At 42.0% G+C, this 24,838-nt stretch overlaps 1 protein-coding gene across 3 annotated transcripts in view; it reads right to left on the reverse strand.

Moving 5' to 3' along the window:
• Positions 1-24,838, reverse strand: part of ttc28 (tetratricopeptide repeat domain 28) — a 761,973-nt gene that overhangs the window by 232,392 nt on the left and 504,743 nt on the right. For all 3 annotated transcript variants that reach the window (XM_078554281.1, XM_078554279.1, XM_078554282.1), the window contains one exon: positions 5,488-5,995. In XM_078554281.1, the coding sequence (XP_078410407.1) occupies positions 5,488-5,995 (508 nt within the window). The remainder of the gene's footprint in view (positions 1-5,487; positions 5,996-24,838) is intronic.

Consider the following 24,838-nt stretch of genomic DNA (forward strand, 5'->3'; position numbering starts at 1 on the left):
TGCTCCTTTGGATGTAACAATGGCCAAGGTGCAGTCTATTCTGCCAATTCAGTTGGTTGTTAAGATCCCACAGCATTATTAATAAGGGACAATTCACCTGGTCACCATTCCTCCCTCCATCCACACCAGAGAAATAGAATAACTTGCTATGTTAATCATCATTTACTGGACCTTGCTGTGTGCAAAATGATTGCTACATCTGCCTGAACTTCAAAAAGAATTAATTGAATGTGAAGTAGTTTGAGATATTTCTGTGTGACACAATAAGTCTTTTTTACCATATATTCTCTGGATTATAGGCGATTTTGGCAATATAACATTTATTGCTTATTTTTGAGAAGGTGGCGATGGGTATTTTCTTTGAACCAGTGCAGTTCTCAGGATGTTCTTGCTGTATAAATGCAAGTCTTCTTCTGTATGATTTTGTTAGAACCCATCAATCAAATCATTCTCTTTCAATTATTCAGGCATGCATTAGATGCTGAGATGATTTGTCATATGAAATCTTTTGTCTACTCTGGATTGTGATGAAAAACAATCACTCGAGAATACTTTAATAAGGAAGAACTTAGGAACCCTTCAGTTCAGTCTTGGACCATGTAAAATATAGGTCCATAGACCGTAACATAATACTATAAATGCATGCTTTGATATGAAGATTTGTTAGGGACCTTGTATTTCAGAAAAAAAACCAAAGTAATTTTTTTTAATCCAGTATAATCAGTGCACACTTCAACATGGAAGACTCTTCCCTCCAGCAGGAAAATCTAAGAATATTTTTTCACACAATCGCTTGGTACGATAGAACTTGAATGTTGCTGAAAAATGAATTGTTGCCAAAGCTTTTCCTCTTGCACTAATCAGGGCAAATGCAAGAATGCCAAATTTCTCACGATCACAACAATTTATCCCACAGGAGAAAAGAGATGCTGATTGCTTGGCAAGCCAACTCTGATTGGCCAAGGCTTTGCCATTGAGAAAGCAATGGGGAACTGTAGGCTCCCCATGCTTCTGGGTAATTCAAAAAAGGCGCAAGACTTGAATGTATTCCTTTTGTTTGCAGAAAACGGGTCCCTCCTTACGAATGTATGCCGCAATTGGCAAATGTAAATGAGCTACGTTACGAGTTTGACTGATTATCTTAAATTGGTTGTTAGTGAAGCTATAAGCACACTCAGGATTGTTCAGCAAGTGCCATTTTCTCACCTTGCAAACCCAACGCAGAAAAAGTTATCCTGAAAGAAAATGGCTATCCTGATCAGATCACTGTTCACTTTGAATCACACAAACTCACAAATGGGCCGACAGCCACCACTTTCTGACCTGAAAAGTGCCAGGTCTACCTCAAATTACCCTGGAAAGGGAAAGTATCTCAAATTTTTGAACAGATTAAGCAAGCCATTTCATGCTGTTACAATGCAGTGCCGACATGAGTAGTATTTTCCACTAATAGAAGGCTGCCATCAGTCCAAAAAGATGTTCTATTGTGCAACATTGTGTATGAATTTCAGTGCCAGTGCAATTCCAGGTAGATAGGCCATACGTCTCAATGATTGGTTGACTGAATAAAACAAAATGTTCCTCCGGCTGGTCTTAAGAGGCAGAGTACAGACCATACTCAACCAGCCCATGCTTGCAAAACTCAAAATGCAATGTCTTCTGTTTGATATGACTGTGAGTGGGCAGCACTTGTTGAACTACAATAACTACACTACCAATTTAAGATAATCAGTCAAGCTCGTAATGTGGCTCATTTACACTTGCTACAGGTGACATACATTCATATGCAGATATCTGTTTACTACAAACAAAAGGGATATGTTCCAAGCTCGTGCTTTTTTGAATTACCTGGAAGCATGATGGGCCTTTAGTTCCCCGTTGCTTTCTCTATGGTAACACCTCAGCCAGAGTTGATCTGCCAGCCAATCGTCACCTCTTTTCCCCTGTGGTATAAATTGTTGCGCTTGTTTGAAATTTGGCATTCTCGTGTTCATCCTGATGAGTGCAAGACTAAAAGCTATCTCTCTTTTCAGCAACCTTTTTTATACAATAAGTGCAACTGTACATGTAGTTTTATTGATTGGTTTCTGCCATTCTCTGTGGGCTGCCATGCACTTAATGGACACTTACCTGCTGGATCGATGAGAAAAGTTTAAAGGAATGATTTCTTTCAAGCAACAATTAATTTCTTATATACGGATACATTGATTTTAAAAAAGGGATAAAATGTTCATCCTTAATTTGCAAGTTCTGTTGGACTCTTTCACAAAACAGAATTCCTACTACAGAGATTAAAATGTTTAGTTGAATGATAGTGTATGAATTTGAATTCCTATTATACAAAATATCTATCATACTGGTGCCAAACACACAAAGCTATCTGATACACTTTCCACTAGGAGTGTTCCTATATCCATATACTTCAAACTGCTAATTTCAAAATATTCAACAGGACAATGCCATGTGGTACTAGCCCTGTGTAATATACTCTTTGGATTAGTTTGTAAAGTCAATATGCATATAATTTGTACCAAATATACATACGCAGTTAGGACAATTAATATTCAAATCTTCTAGTGCTCACGCATTTTTTAAATTTGCACTTGAGATATGAATGAAACTAGCGAGGCAGTATTTATTAGCCATTCCTAGTAGGACCAAGGGCATTAAGAGTCAACCACGTAGTATGGCATTGTATTTACATGTCGGGGTGGTAGGTTCCATCCTCTGAAAAAGTGTGTGTGTGTGTGTGTGTGTGTTTGTGTGTACGCACGCCACATCTTACTTCAAGAAGCAAGAGTTTTGCATAAAGGTTATTAAGAAACGGAATGCTTGATCATAAGTGGCTAATGAGACATAGATAAAACCTCATGAAAATAAAGCAAAAATGAAATTGCAGAGGTATTTTAAGAGGAAGAGTAAAGTTCACACAGAGGAAATACAGGAAGTTGGACTAACTAGTCCATTTCTTCAGCTATCGGGTTGCTCAAGATACTTCATGCGGTGACATTCCACCAGAGAGTTGCACTGGTCTCTCTGCTATTCCTTCATGTTGTACTTGTGGTTCTGACATTGAAAGAACCACATAGAAGGTCCTCATGTGTATTGTGATGAACATTTTAATCACAGAAAATGGTTCACCATCAAGGACTAAGAACATTCTGGAAGAATTTGTGTTTGAAAAGACACTGTTCCTTAAAGGGTTGAAGCAAGAACTCTGACTGCTTTTCTTGGAAGAGACATCCATTTACAAGAAAAAGTAATTAAGCAGTTGTAAACAAACTGGAAACCTCTTGACCCTGGTGGGCTGTGCACGGGAGGTAGTTTATGGCTCTGGAAAAAAAAGAAGCCATGCCTGGAACTATGTTTAAAAGTTGAATTTGGGTTTTGCTTTGAGAAGGGGGACCAGTTGCTTATGATGGAAGACAGCAGCCTTTTTGCAGTCCAGAGCCATTCTACAGCCAGAAGTAAATATAAGCTGCTCTTAAATTCCTCTATGTGCTGGTATTGAGTACCTGTGAGAGTGTTCCTCGAGACCACCTGAAAAGCAGTGCAAGAGCCATCGATTGTTTTGCGGATCAGCGATGAGAGGCCAACGGCATAATGCGGATGCCATTTCAAGGACTCCATCATCTTTCCTTTTCCCTTGAACCACTGACTTTTAACCTTTGGCAGAATTCCATTATTTTTACTTTGGTGTGTGTGAGTGAGAGAGACTTAGGATATCTTGAAAAATTAATTTGTAAACTTTCATATTTCATACCAACAAGCTTTGCCTTTCTATTTGACAAGACTGGTTTTATACTAAACTAATAAGTTTGTTATTTATTGAAAGAAGCCTGGTTAAAGTCCCTTTTATTCTGGGTAACAGTAGCGGAGGTAAACAATTGGCCATTTTGGTGAGTGAATCAAAATTTTAAATGAATGGTGCAACCTGTGGATAGTGGGGCTCGTCAAACTACACATTCCTCCCATCCTGGTCATAACATTATGCAGCCACAGTATGAAGGGTACATGGGTTCCATGCTTAAGGAAAGATCTCCAATTTCACACAATGAAACAGGTGCAAAAAAGTTAATGAATTGTTCGACATTAACATCCTTTTCTCCTCTTGAGTATAATTTTGAGTAGGTATAGTAAATTCAAGCAGTGAGAATGGCTATTGATGTAACAGTAGTAGAAACATCCTACAGCAAATAATTTGTTGTATCCATTTCATCACACACATTTGCTTGCAACCTTTAAAGATAGATATTAACCGTGGCTCATTGGTACCATTTGCCTTTGAGTTAGTACGTCACAGGTTCAAGGCCAATTATTAGAAACTTGGACACATGATCTTGGCTGGCACTGAAATAGAATACTAAAGACTTGATTCACTGTCAGAAGTGTGGCCTTTTAGTTAAGGGGCGGGATTTTCTGCACCCACCCACCGCCACGATCTTCCGGTCCCACCGCAAATCAGTGGGCATCTGGCTGAGGCGCCGCCTTGCCCATGGCGGGTCCCCCCCCTCCCCTGACAGGGCCGGAAAATCCCGGCCAAGGTCTTAATGTTTGTCCTCCCAGCCAAATGTAAAAGATCCAATGACCAAAGAATCCAATTCAAGGGAGAACAAGTGGAATTATTTGGCCAACATATATCCTCAATTGGCATCACACAGCTGTTGATTTATTTTTATTGCTTTTTGTGGGATCTTATTGTATGCAAATATCCATATTTGTCTATGGTACAACACTGACTACACTTCAAAGGTAATTTGTTTGCTGAAGTGCTTCGGAATGTCCTGAAGAACAGGCATGAGGCCCGGTTGTGTGTGGCTTGGTACCAGCCAGACTGACAAATAGAGATTTTTGCCTCAACATGGGAGCTGCCTCTAACTACAATGAATAACAGCCTCCAGCACCTAAATTCCCATTCCTCCTCCAAGTCACAATGGAGACAGTGCATGTTGCTGGATGTGTTAAATGAAACACTTGAGGCCTCCAGAGGTTCAAAATCTATAAGTTCTATATTTAAAAACTGTCTAAATTCTTGTAGAATAAACTGAACATTTAAGAGGGTCACATAAGAAAATCACTGTAGGTGTAGCAAATTCAGAACAAAGACCAATGCAGATCTGTGATAAGAAGGCCAAGTTGCAGTCAAAACCGTACCATTATAAAACCAAGAGAGCCACAGATTAATTCTCAGTAAGGATTTATCTCATGAAAATCCCTCTATTTACTTAATGGATCTTCAGCCAGAATCAAGGAGAAAGATGCTTAAACACAAGGTTTGTAATAACAGAACTTGCTATAATGAAGTTTGACCATAATTGCTTTGATTTCTAGAGGTCCACAAAACATGCACAACTCATTAAAACCTCACTAGAAATCTGGGTTCTGTGCTCTGCTAATCCTCAAAGTAGTTTTGTTCTGATGTTGGCAACTTGTAATAGTTTTATGAAAAATGATAGCTATCCCCTACTGGAAAGGATTCTTTCTTACCAAGATTGGAGGAGGCCCGTCCCTCTGCTGCACGATCCTTCAGGTTCTCTGCAATATTCAACTGTTGCTCATGGTACTGCTTTGCTCTCTCCAAATCCTGCATGCATCGTGCTGCATGACCCAGCCCTGCATATGCTCTCATCTCAATTGCCTTCTCGTCTAGCTCCTGTGCTAGTTCCAGCACATGGTTGTGATAGGACATTGCTTTGTCAAAGTTCCTCCTGTAGTGATAGGCGCTGCCGAGATTACTATAGGCCCGTGCTTCCTCTCGCTTGTTACCCAGTTCCTTAGCAATTCTGAGGTGCTGTTCGTGGCATTGAACTGCATTTTCAAAGTCGCCCATTGCTATATAAACAGCTCCCATATTGCCTAGTTCTCTGGCTTCCGAGAGTTCGTCTTTGGATTGTTTAGCTAGAAGGACACACTGCTTGTGACTGGCCAGTGCATTAGGGTAATCTCCGATGGCTGTGTAGACATGACCTAGACTGCTCAATGCTGAAGAGGCTGCCTGAAATATAGGAAAAAGAAGTTATTTTTATAAACATCGAAGTCCATTAAAAGAAGATTCTCATGTATACTATAAGCAACCAATACACATCAAGAAGCAAGCCAGTCTAATACGATATAGTAATGCAAAAATGTTTTTACTAGGACATTATAAAATCTCTCAATTTCATGCTGCAGGACTTGAAGCTAATTGAAAAAGGAAGTCTAAGGTACATATGTATGAATGGTAAGTTCATACTTCAAGATGCTTTCCAAATAACACTGGTCGGGTTCTGCCGAGAGTTTGTGGAAAATGCCAAACTTAGGAAGGAAAAACATGCCTTTTTTAAAAAAATAATGAAGCTGAGAGTCTAAGAAACAGGTTTTCAAACTGAGGTCCGTATACTCTACAGCAGAAGGATTGAATATTTTAACTTCACAGGTTCTTTAGATGTACAGTATGAGGCCTCATGTCCCACATATAAAATTTAAATAAATGTTTTCCTAAAATTGTATACATCTCCAGGTACAGATATTGTCAAATCTTATTAAAATTTAGGGTTTATTCACCGATAAATCAACTGCACAAAGTACATCCCTTTCCGAACCTCTATTCAAACAGAACAAACCAGCAAATAAGAAATAAAAGTACAAATATAAACTACTTGGACATCATGGGTCAGATTGCCAGGATAAAGGCTGCATGTGGCTAATACACAGTGATTTGGTTTGCTGTAAAATCCAAGTGTCTGTGAAGTCACCAGTGTGGAACTGTGTGTATCCCAGGTTATTATCAGTGTCCATAAGCTTTGTATTTCATACTTTCTCTCTTTTTATAAAGACAAAAACTTATTACATACCAGCAAAAATATTTTCTGCAACGACAGAAGTATTTACTTGGGGTTGTCTTTGGGACGTTAGGATGGGGATATTAGGGGCCATGTCAATAATTGAAGGATCCCTTTATGTAAAAGAAAATTAACAAAGGTAGAGGAATAAATATTGCCTTATACCTTAAAGCCCAGAGTTATCCTTTAACGTTCCCAATAATGGAATATTTCTGCCTGATTATCAACACTGTTAACTTGGCTGTCCCATTGATAACCATCAAAAGTAGCTAACTTTAAGCTGAACTGCAAAGTTTAAGACCTTGATAATACTGTTGCACCTTGTGAAAGATGAGGGAAGGAGAACGATCATATTGGCAGTTGAACTCTACTGTGCGCAAGCCATCTGTTGACCACCAGCAAAGCACCACAGGTTCCAGTTTCTAAGGTGTCCAACGTTCTAAGATAGCCAAGGCAGCTCTACAGTCTTAGTTGAATCAGTCTGTGTAACAATGGTGACTACATGGGAAGAATTTGAATACGTCGGAAAACTGGTTTAACAACTGTCATATGGAAGACTAACTCTTGTAGCATTGGAGTACTTCAACATAGGTTTATATTAAGTTTCTTTTTACTTAGATTTAATTGTTGTACTGTAAGTAAGGAGCCGATACACCTGCAGTTTACAGAAATTTTGACTCTTAAGGTTATTTCTGAGTATATATTTGTCAAATAGATCAGCTACGAAACTTTAAATCAGAGAACAGCAGTTGGTGTTTAAGTGCTGGCAAGTCTAATGGTGCCACAATTATACTGGTGGTTATTATAGATGGGATATTTGATGCAATATGACAGGCCATATGGCAGTACATTGGATTATAACCAATATGAATATATAACTAGCATGTACAGACGAATTCCACAGGACATATATGATCTCAAATGAATGAAACATATTTCTCAGGGATATTTAGAATTCTGTAGGTCCTAAATTTCTCAATTTGCATTGGTCTTGTTGTATTTGGCACAGCAGCATGGAACTTGAATACTGTACACTGTACAGTTTCTGGCAAAGGTAAACATTACCTGGGGGTGGGGGTGGGGGCTGTAGTAAGCCCCTTAATTACATGATCCATCATACTAAATGAAACCAGGTGAGTACTGCAGCATACAAATCCCTGTCCACGAAATAGATCACTAACCAGGAAAATAATTCTTGCAAATTAGAATTTCATAAATTTGAAAAGCTGTTTTTCTTTGCTAATTTTTCTTTCTCACTTTCTCCTCTTTAAAAGGTCATGCCTTGTGCTGCTTTACAGTTCTACCACACCTCCTCCTCTCCAATTGACTATTCTTTCTGCGCAAGCTTAGAAAGTGAGCACCTACGAGCTATTCAGTTTTAGGGAGAACACAGCTGCATTATATCCTGCTCTCACTTGATGTCCACACACAAACACAGACACACACTGACAAGTGGCAAGCACGTATGTACACAAACATGCACAATTTCCAACACTCAGTAGCAATAAGCACCCTGAACAATTTCTCGCTTCCTAGATCAACAACACTGGCCAACTGTTGTGTTCCTACCACTATCCCAGCTGAAACTATGGACAGAAATTTTTGCTCGGTGGGCGAGCACATGCCCAATCCACTCGAGCATGAAATGACACACGTTGACATTGGCCGAGCGTGCAGTCGCGCGATAGTGCAGTCGACAGGCGCATGCCAGAGCTGGCAGCGCGCCCGCCGACAATTAAAAGGCCTGTTAAGGCCATTAAGTTATCAATTAAATTAAAAATTTTCCCTGCCCGTCCAATCCAACAGTTGGCGGGCAGGTGAAAAGGCCAAGCAGCCTTAGCGTTTTTTTGGAAACCTCATCCACGGGCAGGATGAGGTTTCCAAAAGCAAATAAAAACTTTAATTTTTCATCAATAACATGTCCCAGTGGGGACATGATTAATTACATTAAAAAATTTTTTAAAAATATCTTTTCATCTCCCTGAAGCAGCTCTATGCCTCAGGGAGATTATGCAGCACTCACTTAAATGGCCCGCCAGTGTCAAATCGCGGTGCGGTGCCGATCGCGGGCGGTGGTTGGCTTCCCAACTGCCCCTACCGAGCACCCCGGCCAAGGGCAAAATTCTGCCCCATCTAATTTAGCATAGGCCAGAGATTGAACCTTGTTCTTTTTCCGGGTCCATGTGGCTCAACTGCACACTGTTTCAAGTACTCGGGGAGACAAAATTATTTAAGCATCAATTACAATCCTTATTCGTTCATGTATGAGTGCTTAAGCATCAGCTTGGCTCACTTGGTAGCAGTTCCACCTCTGCACCTGAATGTTATGGGTTCAAGCCTCACTATGGACCAACATAAAATCTAAGCTGGTATTTTGTGCAGTACTGAGGGAGTAACCATTGTTGGAGATGCCGTCTTTCTGATGAAATGTTAAACAGAAATCCTATCTGTCTACAATACAAAGCCAGATGAGAAAGTAAGCTGTGAGAAGGATGCAAAGCTACAAGGGATATACGCAAATTCACTGATTGGGCAAGAAGATGGTAGATGGAGTATAACATAAGGGAATGTGGAATTATCCACTTTGATAGAAAGAAGAGAAAAGCAGAATCTCTTTTAAAAAGATGACACAAGAGTAAATATTGGTATGCAGAGCAATGCTCCCTCTAAGTTGCATGGCTCCATGCAACCCAAAAGTTTCCAAAGGGGCTACATGTAAGTCAGCCCCTTTAAGTTACCATGCATGCACTTCCACGCAAAATATCCACCCACTTAAAACAACCAGTTGCACACTACAAAAAAAATTAGAAGGTACGTCAATGCAGATTAATTAAATATGAACAAATAACAGTCAGTTAACTAGCACAGCAAACAATGAGGGAGGTAAATGTTAGCGTTTATTTGTAAGGAGGTTGGTGTATAAGTGTGAAGAAATATTACTACAATTATATAGGGTTTTGGTCAGTCTACATCTGAAGTACTGTGCAGTTTTGGTCTCCTTACCAAAGCAAGGGTAGCCTTGCTTAGAGGGGAGCAACAAAGATTCACCAAATTGAATCCATGGAACAAAGGGTTGTCGTATGAGGAGAGGATAAGGGAATGGGCTATTCTCTGGAATTTGGAGGAGTTAGAGGTGATTTTATTGAAACATATAAAATTCTGGACTTGACAGGGCAGCTGCTGAGAGGTTGTTTCCTGTGGCTGGAGAACAAGAAACCAGTGCCCCAGGATAGGGTGTTGGCCATTTAGAAAGGAGATGAGCAATTTCTTCACTCAGCTGTTTGTGGATTTTTGGGATTATTTATCCCAGAGGGATGTAGATGCTGGGCTGTTGAGTATATTCAAAACTGAAATCAAGAGATTTTTAGACACTATGGGAATCGAGAGATATGGGGATAGGATGGGGAATTGGAATTGAGGTAAACAACTATGATCTTATTGAATGGCAGAGTAAGCTCAAGGGGCATATGGTCTACTCCTGGTCTTATTTCTTATGCCTGTATGTATTGAATTCAAGATAAAACAGACAAGTTTACTTTTCAGAGTTAGTAACTGGATACTTGTATCAAAACAAATGTTTGGGCCGCTTGATTAAATTTGAGCACCAATACTCTGAAAAATCCTGCATCACCAATCACATTAATGCCAAATTCCCATACAAACAAAAGTAAACCCCCATCTACAAAAAGCAATATCTACAACACCCAAAATAAAACAAAAGTGAAGCACATACACAGTGTAAGTCAATCCCCTTCCTTTTCACTCTCATCCTTTTCTTCCCACGAAGCTTGAAAACTGGGGCCTGTTAGGCCCAACTCTTTAAATTTCCTCAGCTGGAGGGCTATTTGATACCAAAATGATTGCTCTAAAGCTACAAACAGCATTTTCCTCCAGGCCAAGGGAATTTAAAAGAGTTCAGCTAAGCTGTTTAGTGTTCAAGCCAGAATATAGACTAAACTAAAATAAAAGCAAACCACTGCAGATGCTGCAAATCTGAAATAAAAACAAAGTCCTTGAAAAACTCAAGTCTGGCAGCATCTGTGGGGCGGGGGGGGGGGGAGCGGACAGAGTTAACATTTCAAATCCAATATGACTCTTCTTCAGAGCCCCCAAAGAAGTTGCGATGAAGTTTCTAAGCTCTCAGAGTTCCAAAGGAGACTCAGATTGGACCCAAAACATAAACTCTGTTTCTCTCGCCATAGATGCTGCCAGACCTGCTTAGTTTTTACATAGTGTACACTGTTGTTAATGCTGCCTTTCAGAAGAGACATTAAACCAAGGCCCCATATAACCTCTCAGGTAGGCATAAAAGATTCCATAGCATGATTTTGGAGAGTTTTCCCTGCCACATCCTGAAAAATATTTAATCCTCAAACAACACTAAAACATCACCTGGTCATGTATTTAATTGCGCTTGTGGGAGTTTGCTCAGTACAAACTGCAGACTGTGTTTCCTAAATTGCAAGTGTCCACACTTCAAAAGTATTTGGCTGTAAAGTGCTCTTGGATGTCCTAAATAGTGAAGCTATATAAAAGTTAGTTAGTTCTTTCTTTCTGTCTTCGCATTAAAAGCCAATCTCAAACACTGTTAGATTCAATTTCTAGTAAACTGTAGCTGAAATCGATTTGTGCACTGAATATGAGAAGAAGCTGGCACAGATTAAAGTGTTTTGTGGGGTATCTTGAATGCATGATAAGAGCGATATTAATAAAAGTTCCTTCCTTATTTTGTATCCTTAATTCTCTATTACAATAGTTTAGTAGATTATAGATAACTAAGAACAAAATCACATTATCTCTGGTTCTGTGTCAAGATCACAACTGGATAGGCAATTAAATTATTTTCAGGTCTCTGCCAATGAGACTCCATCAATGTTTTTATCTTTAGAAATTGCAGCTAGTAGTAAATATTTTGTCACGAACTCTGCATCAGCAATAGCAATCTTCATAGAGCATCTTTTAATGGAATAAAACATCCCAATGCACTTTGTAGGAGCATTATCAGACAAAATTTGACATTGAGCAATATAAGGAGCTATTAGAATAGATTACCAAAAAGCAAGATAGGTTTTAAGGAGCATCCTAAAAGAGGGTAGAAAGAGAAAGTGTCTTAGAGGTCGAAGGATGAAATTCCATAGCTTTGGGAATATCACAAAAGCACTTTACGTCTGCTGCAGATAGAAATATGGGGTAGAATTTTCTACCTGCCGGGCGAGCCCGACCCAATCTCCGGCAGGCGGTGAGCCAATCCCCGCCGGAGAAGCGGGCCCCGCCGCCATTTTACATGGGCGGGCCAATTAAGTGACGTTCTGTGGGAAGTGCTATGCACTTCCTGTGCAGGCGGGGGGGGAGATTCCCCAAAAACGAAAGTGCGCTCTTTCGCTCATGTGCACGAAAGAGCGCACATCTCCCTGAGGCTAAATGATAGGACATGTTCATAATTCACATTATAAGTTTATTAAACTTTTTAAATCCCTACATGAAACCTCATCCCGCCGGTGGATGAGGTTTCATGTTTTTCTATTGCCCGCCGGGGCTCCTGGCCTGCCCACCAACCTTAAGGTTGGACGGGCAGGTCCTTTAATTGTTTCAATGATCCTGTTAATGGCCTCAATTGGCCATTGATAGGTCGGCGGGCGCACAGCTGATTTGGCTGTCCCCCCGCCTTCCTGAAAATTTAAATGGGGCGGGATGACATCGGGCGTTCCCCCCGATGTCATCCCGCATCATTTTACACGTTGGCGAGCGGGCCCCGCCCCCTGCTCGCCAACGGCAAAATTCTGCCCATAAGCTTCCTGACTTAGCTTGTTGCTGTAATGGTCAATACCCACATTGTTGTCGGTCTTCCAAACTGGAGTACACCAACAACTTATATTTATACAGCATCTTTAATGTAATAAACTATCCCAAGGTGTTTCACAGGAGCATTGTATGACCCTGTGCACATAAGGAGATAGGTCAGATGACCAAAAACTTGGTCAAAAAGGTAGATTTTAAGGAGTGTCTTAAAGGAGGAAAGCAAGTTAGAGAGATAGAGAGATATAGAGAAGGAATTCCAGACTTTGTGATCTAGGAAACTGAACGCACAGCCACCAACAACGGAGCAATTAAAATCAAGGATGTTCTACAGGCCAGAATTAGAGAGGTGCCGATATCTCAGAGATTTGTAGGGCTGGAGTACATTACAGAGATAGGGAGTGATGAGGCCATGGAGAGACTTGAAAACAAGTTAAGAATTTTAAAATCAAGATATGCTTGATCGGGAGCCAATGTACGTCAGTGAACACAGGCATGACAGGTGAACGGTACTTGGTGTGAGTTAGGACACAGGAAGGAGAGTTTTTGGATGACCTCAAGTTAACTGAGGGTAGGATGTGGGAGACCAGCCAGGGGTCCATTGGATTAGTTAAGTCTAAAGGTAATAGAAACATAAGTGAGGGTCTCAGCAGCAGATGAACTGAGGCAGGGGAGAATTTAGGTGATGTTATGGATGTGGAAATCCATGGACCGAGTGCTGGTATGCGTATGTGGTCGGAAGCCCTTCTCCTGATCAAACAGGACACCAAGGTTGCGAACCGTCTGGTTTCATCTCAGACAGTTGCCAGGGACAGGGATGGAATCAGTAGCTAGGTAACAGTCAACTAAGAAGCAGCACACTCCTTTCATCCCACTTAGTACATGATCCATGACAATACATGATCCATGACACTGTAGAACACTGGGGAAGCAGTGGGCACCCCAAATGGTAACCTTTGGTACTGGTGCACCCCGTTGTGTGTATGAATAGTAAGCTATTCCTTCTCTTGCCAGCAATTTGTCATGAAACTATCATATTTTTCAGAACATTATTGTGGCTTATTGTAAAGTAGATTTGTTCTGACTGTGTGATTTAATTGAATTGGTGTCAGATAGACTGCAAGGTTGAAATTATCAAAAGAAGTTGGGCGTAAAAGGCATTTGAAATGCGAATGAATAAATATGGACGAGGGCAGCATGCAGGGTGTGAAGGAAATTTGCATTTTTAGATAAGTGAAGGCGTTGTTTAGGTTTCAAACGGATGATAGGATATTTACAACTAACAAGATAAGCAAGGCCAAGCAGTATGTTTATTTTTCCCAAAGGTATTGATCATATTGGAGACACGAAAGATTTTTATACTATGGGAAAAGTAAATTTCCAAAGACATAGAGAACAATGGAATTTACAGATTAAAGAGAGAGAAACGTATATAAAGAAGGATGGAAGGCTATTTTGGGGGGGCCATGTAAGATCTAAACGGAGTGTGTAAAACAGCCTTGAAAAAAGCCTCCAGTCACTTTTGCAGAAGTCTGCTGTATCCGGTAACCAAGGTTGGAGAAACACCGTTGGAATTCCACTGTCAAGTGGGTGCTGTGGTAGATTTGCTAGATTGCCTATCTAAATTTAAAATCTATTTTGGACTGTTGCCTTAAAGAATGTGTGTAATTGGGAGTCAGGTTAATTAGAAATTTTAGGGTTTGTTATAGTATTAAGTAACTAATCTTGTGTATATGCTTGAAATCTTTTATTTTGTTAATAAATGTTTTAATTTAATTTTTAAGATCTAAAGGTGATAGGGGACTCATTACTTCTGTGTTCAGTGTACCAGTCTTCTTGTAATAAATACAAATTGCAAAACCATTGTGATAGCGTGGCCAAGTTTTGCTTGTGGATTTAGTCCGCCTGGCACACTTCACCTGCCATGTCATTACAAATTCTAATTGCAAATACCTGTATGTATTTGACAAATCTATCTTACTGAATACCTTTCTATTGGCTAAATTAGAAAACAAATCTTCACTAGTAGGCAGTGGGTAAGTAGCATTTTTGATCACTTCATTTACTGTTTGCTTATAATCTCCACAAATCTCAATGGACCCATCTGCTTTTTGAACTACCACAACGGGTACAGCCCATTCATTGCTCTACATCTTTTTAACTGCCCCAGTTCTTTCTAATCTATCCAGCTCTTTTCTTACTGCTTTGAACTGTACATAAGGCACTGGCCTAGCCTTGCAAAATGTCAGCTGTACATAGTCCTTTATCTTGACTTCAGTCTTATGATGCCTAATTTTAAAATTGGTCCTCCTTGCTCAAAGATCACTTTGTGCTCTCTTAGTATATCCTCAATGACAATTCGGGGTCGAGAATCTGGATAATTTCTGGGTCCCCACCCTGCGCTGCAGCTGCGTGCTTACGCAACACAATCGTCAAATGTAAATCCACTAATTGTGCTAGAGGCAAGCTCGATGCTCAATTAGTAGCACCAAGCAATACCAAGAGGTGGAATCTGCCTGCAGAATACGTGCTGCAAATGCAGGCAGCAGCCATGATGGGATTTACCACTGCCTTGCAGAGGAGAGGAGGCATCGCCTTAGATTGCCAGCAGCCTCAACGCACACAAAAGTTGCCAAACGGCTAAAATGAAATATAATGTGCATGATCCAGCACAAGTTCCCCCAGGTCCCAAAATCTTTCAGCTTTAAAAAAAAGGCCCTTTACTTCTGCCCGTATTGAACCTGACAGTCATAGAGCCTATAGAGGCTGGGTCGTTAAGTATATTCAAGGCTGAGATAGACAGATTTTTAATCAGTAAGGGAATCAAGGGTTATGGGGAAAAGGTAGGAAAGTGGAGTGGGCTCGATGGGCCGAATGGCCTACTTCTGCTACTACGTCTTATGGTCGTGCACTCAAGTGCATCGCACTGTCTGGGTTCAGAAATGTATACATTGAAAATTGCTTTCTCCCCCTCCCCAGCCCATTAACAAGCTTCTCAAGGAGCTTAATTGGAGGAGAGGGGGTTCTCCATTCCTCCCTCTCACCCTTGCTTTGAAAATTGCACTGCCTTCCAGAGTCGGCAGGGTCCAGTGCCGCCCCACAAGCAAAAGGAAATCAAGCCTCATGTCTCAGTAATCCCTATTATATCTGGTTCCTCCCAACACACAGTTGCTATGACTCCCATATTTTATGATGAACACAGTGTGTATTGCTGTACAGATATTTTAATTCAGTTTTAATAGGAATTCCTTTCACTTCATGTTTAACCATCTCTTTAGACTCCCCCACCACCATCCCCCTCCCTTACCTCATTCTTTCCCATGCGCTGCTGCAGTATTTTCTTTACATTTAGGTTGCTTACGTTTTGTGTAGATTCACCCCCTCCCCCATCTTACTAGTTTAAAGCCTTTGCCACCTCCCAATTCACTCTTTCCGCCAGGACATTGGTCCATTCCAGTTCAGGAAGAACCCATCCCATCTGTACAGCGCCTCCCTGTCCCAGAACTGGCCCCAGTGTCCCATGAAAAGGAACTCCTCTTTCCCACACCAGTGCTTCAGCCATGTATTAATTCTCCTGATCTGCCTACTTCTCTGCCAGTTTGCATGTGGTTTGGGCAATAATCCAGAGATTATTACCTTCAAGGTCTGCTTTTTAATTTAGAGCCAAACTCCTACACATCACCTGTTCCAACATGCACGGCAACAACTGAATTAGCCTCCCCACCACCACTTTACAAATTTCTCTCCAGCTGCCCTGGCACCAGGTAGGCAACACAACTTTGGGGATTCTCGTTCTTGGCTGCAGAGGACATTATCTATCCCTCTAATCCTCTATTCCTACCACATTTCTATGCTACTATTCCCCCACCCCAATGGACTGCCTTTTTAGCCATGGTGCCTTGACCTACATTGTGGCTGCCCTTCTCGCAGCCTTCCTTCTTGTCCTCATAGGTAGTGAGTGCATCATACTATAGGACTGGATCAGTGTCTGCAGGGTCACCTTCTCAGCCACTCCTAAATCCCCTCTGCCTGGCTCCCTATCAGTCACACCATCTCTTTTCCTGAACCTGTGTTTTCCTCTGAGGTGTGACTGTATTCGGGATGAAATTGCCCATAAATTCCTCCCCATCCCCTGTATGTTTTCCTGTAACCCCAACTGTCTAGGTCCTGAAAATGATGGGCAGGGACTCTGACTGGCAACATTTGCAACTGACAGGGGATGTGAAGTAAGGTAATCTGTGTTCACCGATGTAAGCAATATGGGAAAATCATTCCATTCAGTTAGGAGTAGGGCGAGATATTATGGTGTGACTTGTATGCCAAGGTGCCTAAGTCGATCACTGGCTATCCGAAGGGTTAGAACTATCACATACGTATGAGACATCTTGCAATGATGGGCATGCCTGTTTTATTTTGTAATAGCCAAGTCCACATACCCCTCTAAACATAATTTGAACGGTCAGGAAACAAATTACATAAAACGCTCTCTCTCTGGTTTCCCAATTTCCATTTTAGCTGCCACCAAAAGTTCCTCGACAATCCGTCACCAGCACATGGATGCAGGCTAACCAAAAGCTGGTAAAATATAATTTTATAAACCCCACCGCACCACGACAATTATCTTCAGATACTCAGAATTCCTAGGTAAATTATTTTTAGTTTCTTCCCCCACCCAAGCAAAGAATATTTTAATCGTTTTTGACCAAATCAGTACTCCACAACACACAGCCAAAATAGAATTATTCCACAACATACAGTCAAAATTAAATTATTTACAAAGCCATGGGTTGACTCCTATGGTTAGCCACCAAAAATGTAGGTGTGTTGCCAGAAACAACCATAAGTAACATCTGATTAAGTACAGAATCATGTAGCGTGGTGCCTTTTCAGCAGCCTGCATGAACTTTGATGACCAGATAATTGCACAACTGTTGACAGACGAAGCTTGAGTTAAAAACTGGTAAGACATGCGTGCTACAGGCAACCATTGGGGAGGGTTAAGTAGGAGAGAACCCTCACACTGCTGCCATTGCTACTCTCTAGCTAAACTTTTAAGTTGATTTTTTTTTTGTCAATTTCCTTAAATAAGACAAGTTCTAACTTATCCTGTCTGTTTATATTTAAAGGAATGATGTTCACAAGGTAGCATGATAGACGTAGGTGAACAAGGACAAAGTAGTAGCAAAGGCTGTTGCAGGCCTGTGTTATGCCATGTGATACATGCCTGCTGATCAAATGCAATCTAAGTTAACAAGCGCGACATTTTTGGAGAATCTGTTTTGTTAATACTAGCACAGAGCAAATGCTATTTGTGGTTACCCAAGCTCCAGAACGGAGGATGAAAGGCCTACAAAGCGGCTACACTTTCACTAAGGATGCAAGTGAAAATTTTCTGACACACTGGTGCTCTTTTCTCCAGAAAAGAGAAGTTTGCGGCATGACCTGATAGAGGCCTTTAAGATTATGAAAGAGTTTGATCATGTAGGTGTTGAGATAATGTTTCCACTTGTGGAGGGGATAGGACTAGGGGCCATAAATACAAGATGGTCGCTAAGAAATCCAATGAGGAATTCAAGAGAAACCTCTTTATTGAAGAGTGGTCAGAATGTGAGACCTGATGGCAAATGGTATGCATGCATTGAAGGAGAAATTAAATAACAGCTCGAGAGCAAAAAGAATAGAAGGATTTTCTGACAAGGTTCGATGAAGTGGAGTGAGGAGAGGAGTGTGGAGCATAGTTTCTGAAGTGCATCTTGTAGATGGTACACACTGCTGCCACTGTGTGTTGGTGGTGGAGTGAGTGAATGTTTGTGGATGGGGTGCCAATCAAATGGGCAGCTTTGTCCTGGATGGTATCAAGTATTGTTGGAGCTGCACTCATCCAGGCAGGCAGACAGTATTCCATCACACTCCTGCCTTGTGTCTTGTAGATGGTCAACAGGTGGTGAGTTACTCGCCACAGGATTCCTAGATCTTACCTGCTCTTGTAGCCACAGTATTTATATGGGTAGTCCAGTTCAGTATCTGATCAATGGTAAACCCAAGGAAGTTGTGGGATTCATTGATGGTAATGCCATTGAATGTCATGGGGCAATGGTTAGATTCTCTCTTGTTGCAGATGGTCATTGCCTGGCACTTGTGTGGCACAAATGTTACTTGTTATTTGTCAGCCCAGGCCTGGATATTGTCCAGGTCTTGCTGCATTTGGACATAGACAGGTTCAGCATCTGAGGAGTACTGGAGAAATTAATAGGACTGAACACAGATAAAACCCCAGGGCCTGATAATCTACATCACAGGGTACTAAAGGAGGTGGCCATGGGAATAGTGGATGCGTTGGTTGTCATCTTCCAAAATCTACAGAATTTTGGAATGGTCCCAACGGATTGGAGGTTAGTAAATGTAACCCCACTATTTAAAAAAGGAGGGAGGGGGAAAACTGCGAATTACAGACCAGTTAGCCTAACATCAGCAGTTGGGAAAATACCAGGGTCGATAAAAAGCATGTGAGAACAGGACACTTAAAAAAGATCAGCTGGATTAGACAAAGTCAACATAGATTTATGAAAGGGAAATAATGTTTGACAAACCTACTGGAGTTTTTTGAGGTTATAACTAGCAGAATAGATAAGGGAGAACCTGTGGATGTGGTATATTTTGATTTTAAGAAAGCTTTTGATGAAGTCCCACATAAGAGGTTAGTGTGTAAAATTAAAGCACATGGGGGTAATATTTGGCATGGATTGAGAATTGGTTAGCAGACAGGAAACAGAGTAGGAATAAATGGGTCTTTTTCGGAGTGGGGTATCACAGGGATCAATGCTTGGGCCCCAGCTATTCACAATATATATCAATGATTTGGATGAGGAAACCAAATGTAATATTTCCACATTTGCTGACAATACGAAACTTGGTAGGAATGTGAGCAGTGAGGAGAGTGTTAAGAGGCTTCAAGGTGATTTAGACAGGTTGAGTGAGTGAGCAAATGCATGGCAGATGCAGTATACCGTAGATAAGTTTGAAGTTATCCAGTTGGGTATGAAAAAGAGAATGGCAGAGTATTATTTAAATGGTGATAGATTGGGAAATGTTGATGTACAAAGGGACTTGGGTGTCCTTGTATACCAATCACTGAGAACAAGCATGTAGGTGCAGCAAGCAGTTAAGAAGGCAAATGGTATGTTGGCCTTCATTGCAAGAGGACTAGAGTACAGGAGCAAGGATGTTTTACTGCAGCTATACAGGGCCTTGGTGAGACCACACCTGGAGTATTGTGTGCAGTTTAGGCCTCCTTACCTAAGAAAGGATATACTGGTCATAGGAGGAGTGAAGCATAGGTTCACCAGACTGATTCCTGGGATGGCAGGATTGTCGTATGAGGAGAGATTGGGCCGACTAGGCCTGTATTCACTGGAGTTTAGAAGAATGAGAGATCTCATTGAAACGTATAAAATTCTGACAGGGATGGACAGACTAGATGCAGGGATGATGTTCCAGACCCTCCAGCCCAAGAAAACAAGGGGTTACAGTCTCAGGATATGGGGTAGGCCATTTAGGACTGAGATGAGGAAAAACTTCTTCACTCAGAGGGTGATGAACCTGTAGAATTCCCTACCACAGAAGGCTGAGGAGGCCAAGTTACTGAATATATTTAAGAAGGAAATCGATAGATTTCTGGAGTCTACCCATGTCAAGGGGTATGGGGAGAGAGTGGGAGTATGGTGCTGAGATAGAGGATCAGCCCTGATCATATTGAATGGTGGAGCAGGCTCGAAGGGCCAAATGACCAACTCCTGCTCCTAGTTTCTATGTTTCTGTGAGTTGCAAATGGTGCTGAACATTGTGCAATCATCAGTTCCCCACTTCTGACCTTATGATAGATGGAAGGTCATTGATGAATCAGCTGAAGATGGTTGGGACTAGGGCACTACTCTGAGGAACTCCTGCAGTGATGTCCTGGAGCTGAGGAGGTTGACCTCGAACAACCACAATCATCTTTCCCTATGCTAGTATGACTCCAACCAGTAGAGAGTTTTCCCCCTCATTCCCATTCACTCCAGTTTTGCTAGGGCTCCTTGATTCCACATTGTCAAATGCTGCCTTGATGTCAAGCGCAGTCGCTCTCACCTCACCTCTGGAGCTCAGCTCTTTAGTCTATGTTTGAACCAAGGCTGTAATGAGGTCAGGAGCTGAGTGACCATCCCAGAACCCAAATTGAGCGTGTGTGAGAAAGTTATTGCTAAGCAAGTGCTGCTTGATATCACTGATGACCCTTCCATTACTTTACTGATGATCGAAAGTAGACTGACAGGGCAATACTCAGCTGGGATGGATTTGTCCTGCTTTTTGTATACAGGACATACCTGGGCAATTTTCCACATAGCCGGGTAAATGCCCGCATTGCAGCTGTACTGGAACAGCTTGGCCAGGGGTGCAGCAAGTTCTGGAGCACAAGTCTTCAGTACTATTGCCGGAATATTGTCAGAACCCATAGCCTTTACAGTATCCAGTGCCTTCAGCCGTTTCTTGATATCACGTGGAGTGAATCAAACTTTCTGAAGTCTGACATGTGTGATGCTGGGGACCTCCGGAGGAGGCCGAGATGGATCATCCACTCAGCCTTTTTGGCTAAAGGTTGTTGCAAATGCTTCAGCCTTATCTTTTGCACAGATGTGCTGGGCTCCTCCATCATTGAAGATGGGGATATTTGTGGAGCCTACTCCTCCAGTGAGTTGCTTAATTGTCCACCATCATTCACAACTGGATATGGCAGGACTGCAGAGCTTAGATCAGTTGGTTGTGGAATCGCTTAGCTCTGTTTATCGCTTGCTGATTATGCTGTTGACCTGCAAGTAGTCCTGTGTTGTAGCTTCATCAGGTTGACACCTCATGTTTAGGTATGCCTGGTGTTGCACCTGACATGCCCTCCTGCACTCTTCATTGAATCAAGGTTGATCCCCTGGCGTGGTGGTAATGGTAGAGTGGGGATTATGCCAGGCCACAAGGTTACAGATTGTGGTTGAGTACAATTCCGCTGTGGCCAACAGCATCTCATGGTTGCCCAGTCTTGAGTTGCTAGGTCTGTTTGAAAATCTATCCCATTTAGCATGGTGATAGTGCCACACCACACAATAGAGGGTATCCTCAATGTGAAGATGGGACTTCATCTCCACAAGGGCTGTATGGTGCTCACTCCTACCGAAACTGTCATGCACATATGCAAATGTAACTCCATTATTCAAAAAAGGGAGGGAGACAGAAAGCGGGAAACTACAGGCCAGTTAGCTTAACATTTGTCACGGGGAAAATGTTATGAGCTATTATTAAAGAAGTTATAACAGGGCACTTGGATAAGCTCATGGTCATCAGGCAGAGTCAACAAGGTTTTGTGAAAGGGAAATTGTGTTTAACCAACTTATTGCAGTTCTTTGAGGAAGTAACATGTGCTGTGGGATCAAGGGGAACCGGCAGATGTATTGTACTTAGATTTCCAGTAGGCATTTGATAAAGTGCCACATCAAAGGTTATTGCAGAAAATAAAAGCTCATGGTGTAGGGGGTAACATATTGGCACAGATAGAAGATTGGCTCGCTAACAGGAAGCAGAGAGTAGGCATAAATGGGTCTCTTTCAGGATGGCAAGGTGTAACAAGTGGCATGCCACATGGGTCAGTGCTGGGACCTCAACTGTTCATAATTTATATAAATGACTTGGATGAAGGGATTGAAGGGATGGTTACCAAATTTGCTGATGGCACAAAGGTAGGTAGGAAAGTAAGCTGTAATGAGGACAAAAGGAGGCTACAAACAGGTATACATAGGTTAAGTGATGGAGTTTAATACAGGAAAATGTGAAATTGTCCATTTTGGCAGGAAGAATAAAAGAGAAGCATATTATCTAAATGATGAGAGATCGCAGAACTCTGAGGTGCAGAGGGATCTGGGTGTCCTAGTGCATGAATCACAAAAGGCTAGTATACAAGTACAGCAAGTAATTAGGAAAGCTAACAGAATATTATCACATATTGTGAGGGAAATTTAATACAAAAGTAGGGAGGTTATGCTTCAGTTGTACAGGGCACCGGTGAGACCACATCTGGAGTACTGTGTACAGTATTGGTCACCTTACTTAAAGAAGGATGTAAATGCGTTGAAAGCAGTTCAGAGAAGGTTTACCAGACTAACACCTGGAATGGGTGCGTTGTCTTGAGGAAAGATTGGACAGGTTAGGCTTGTATCCTCTGGAGTTTAGAACAGTAAGAGGTGACTTGATTGAAACATATAAGATCCTGAGGCATCTTGACAGGGTAGATGTGGAGAGGGTGTTTCCTCTTATGGGAGAATCTAGAACTAGGGGTCACTGTTTAAAAATAAGGGGTCGCCTTTTTAAAACAGAGATGAGGCGAAATTTTTTCACTCAGAGGGTTGTGAGTTCTTGGAACTTTTCGGAAAGGGCAGTAGAAGCAGAGTCTTTGAATATTTTTAAGGCAGAGGTGGATAGATTCTTGGTAAGCAAGAGGGTGAGAGGTTATTAGCAGTAAGTGGAATGCAGAATTCAGGTTACTATCAGATCAACCATGATGTTAGTAAATGGCGGAACAGGCTCGAGGGGCTGAATGGCCTACTCCTGCTCTTTGTTCATATGTTTTTATGCATCCGGGACAGGCAGATTGGTGAGGATGAGGTCAAGTATGTTTTTCCCTCACCACCTGCTGCAGACCCAGTTTCGCTGTTATATCCTTTAGGACTTGGCTACCATGGTCTGTAGTGGTGCTACAAAGACACTCTTGGTGATGGACATTGAAATCCCCCACCCAGAGTGCATTCTGTGATCTTGCCACCCTCAGTGCTTCCTCCAAGGATTGTGGGGAGGGGGTGAGGTGTGGTGCGGTACGTGGTAATCAGCAGGAAGTTTCTTTGCCCATGTCTGACCTGATGCCATAAGACCTCATGGGGTCCAGAGTTGATGTTGCAGACTCCCAGGACAACTCCCTCCCGACTGTATACCACTGTGCCACCACCTCTGCTGGGTCTGTCCTATCGGTGGGACAGGACATACCTAGGGATGGTGATGGTGATGTCTGGGACATTGTCTTTAAGGTGTGATTCTGTGAGTATGATGATGCCAGGTTGTTGCTAGACTAGTCTGTAAGACAGCTCCCCCAGTTTTGGCACAACCCCCCCCAGCTGTTAATAAGGAGGACAATGCAGGGTCAACAGGGCTGAGTTTTCCGTTGTCATTTCCGGTGCCGAGGTCGATGCCAGTTGGCCCATCTAGTTTAATTCCTTATCCAATTTTCTGTAGTGGTTTGATACAACTGAGTGACTTGCTAGGCCATTTCAGAAGGCATTTAAGAATCAACCACATTGCTGTGGACCTGGAGTCACACGTAGACAAGACCAGGTAAGGATGGCAGATTTCCTTCCCTTAAGGGCACTAGATGGGTTTTTACAACAATTGACAATGGCTTCATGGTCATCGTCAGACTCTTAATTCCAGATTTTTACTGAATTCAAATTCCACCACCTGCCGTGGTGGGATTCAAACCTGGGTACCCAGAGCATTACCCTGGGTCTCTGGGTTACTAGTCCAGTGACAATACCACTACTCTACTGCCTCCACCAAACTCTGCACATTGTCAGGTAACTGGACTTGAAGAAAACTGTAAAATCATGTTGCTCTTGGATAATTTTTCAGCACAGCCCTCTGCTGAACTGTTGGTGAAAAACAATGTTTTCGGTGTTTACTTCCCCCCTAACATAACGTCATTAATTCAGCCTCCATTGGTCCATTCCAAGGCATTCTGCAGTCCATGTAATGTAAATATAAAGTCTCCTTCTTGAATAGTATGCTTGGTGCTATGAACAGAGACCTGAGGGCGGAAGGTTCCAAAAGGAGTTTATAGTTAAGGATGCCATCTACACATCTGGGGCAGAATATTCCATCTGGTGCGTGGGGGAGGGTTGGGGGGGGGGGAGGGTGAAGTGAGAGGGGGTATGGGCAGACATGGGCCCGGCTGCTGCCCGTGATCGGGTCCGCGCTGCCATTTTACGCGGGCGGGCCAATTAAGGCTCACCCAGCGTATCTCCCGACCTCCCAACTTCTGTGGATAGCAAAGTGATAGTGGGCATGCACAGACCGTCGGGTCCAATGGTGACCCGGCAGTCTGTTTAAAAGGCAGCAGCCTTTTGTAGGCTGCTCACAATGGCCAGTGCTAGGCC

The sequence above is a fragment of the Cetorhinus maximus genome, chromosome 12 (assembly GCF_964194155.1).
Source record: "Cetorhinus maximus chromosome 12, sCetMax3.hap1.1, whole genome shotgun sequence".
Taxonomy (NCBI): Eukaryota; Metazoa; Chordata; class Chondrichthyes; order Lamniformes; family Cetorhinidae; genus Cetorhinus; species Cetorhinus maximus.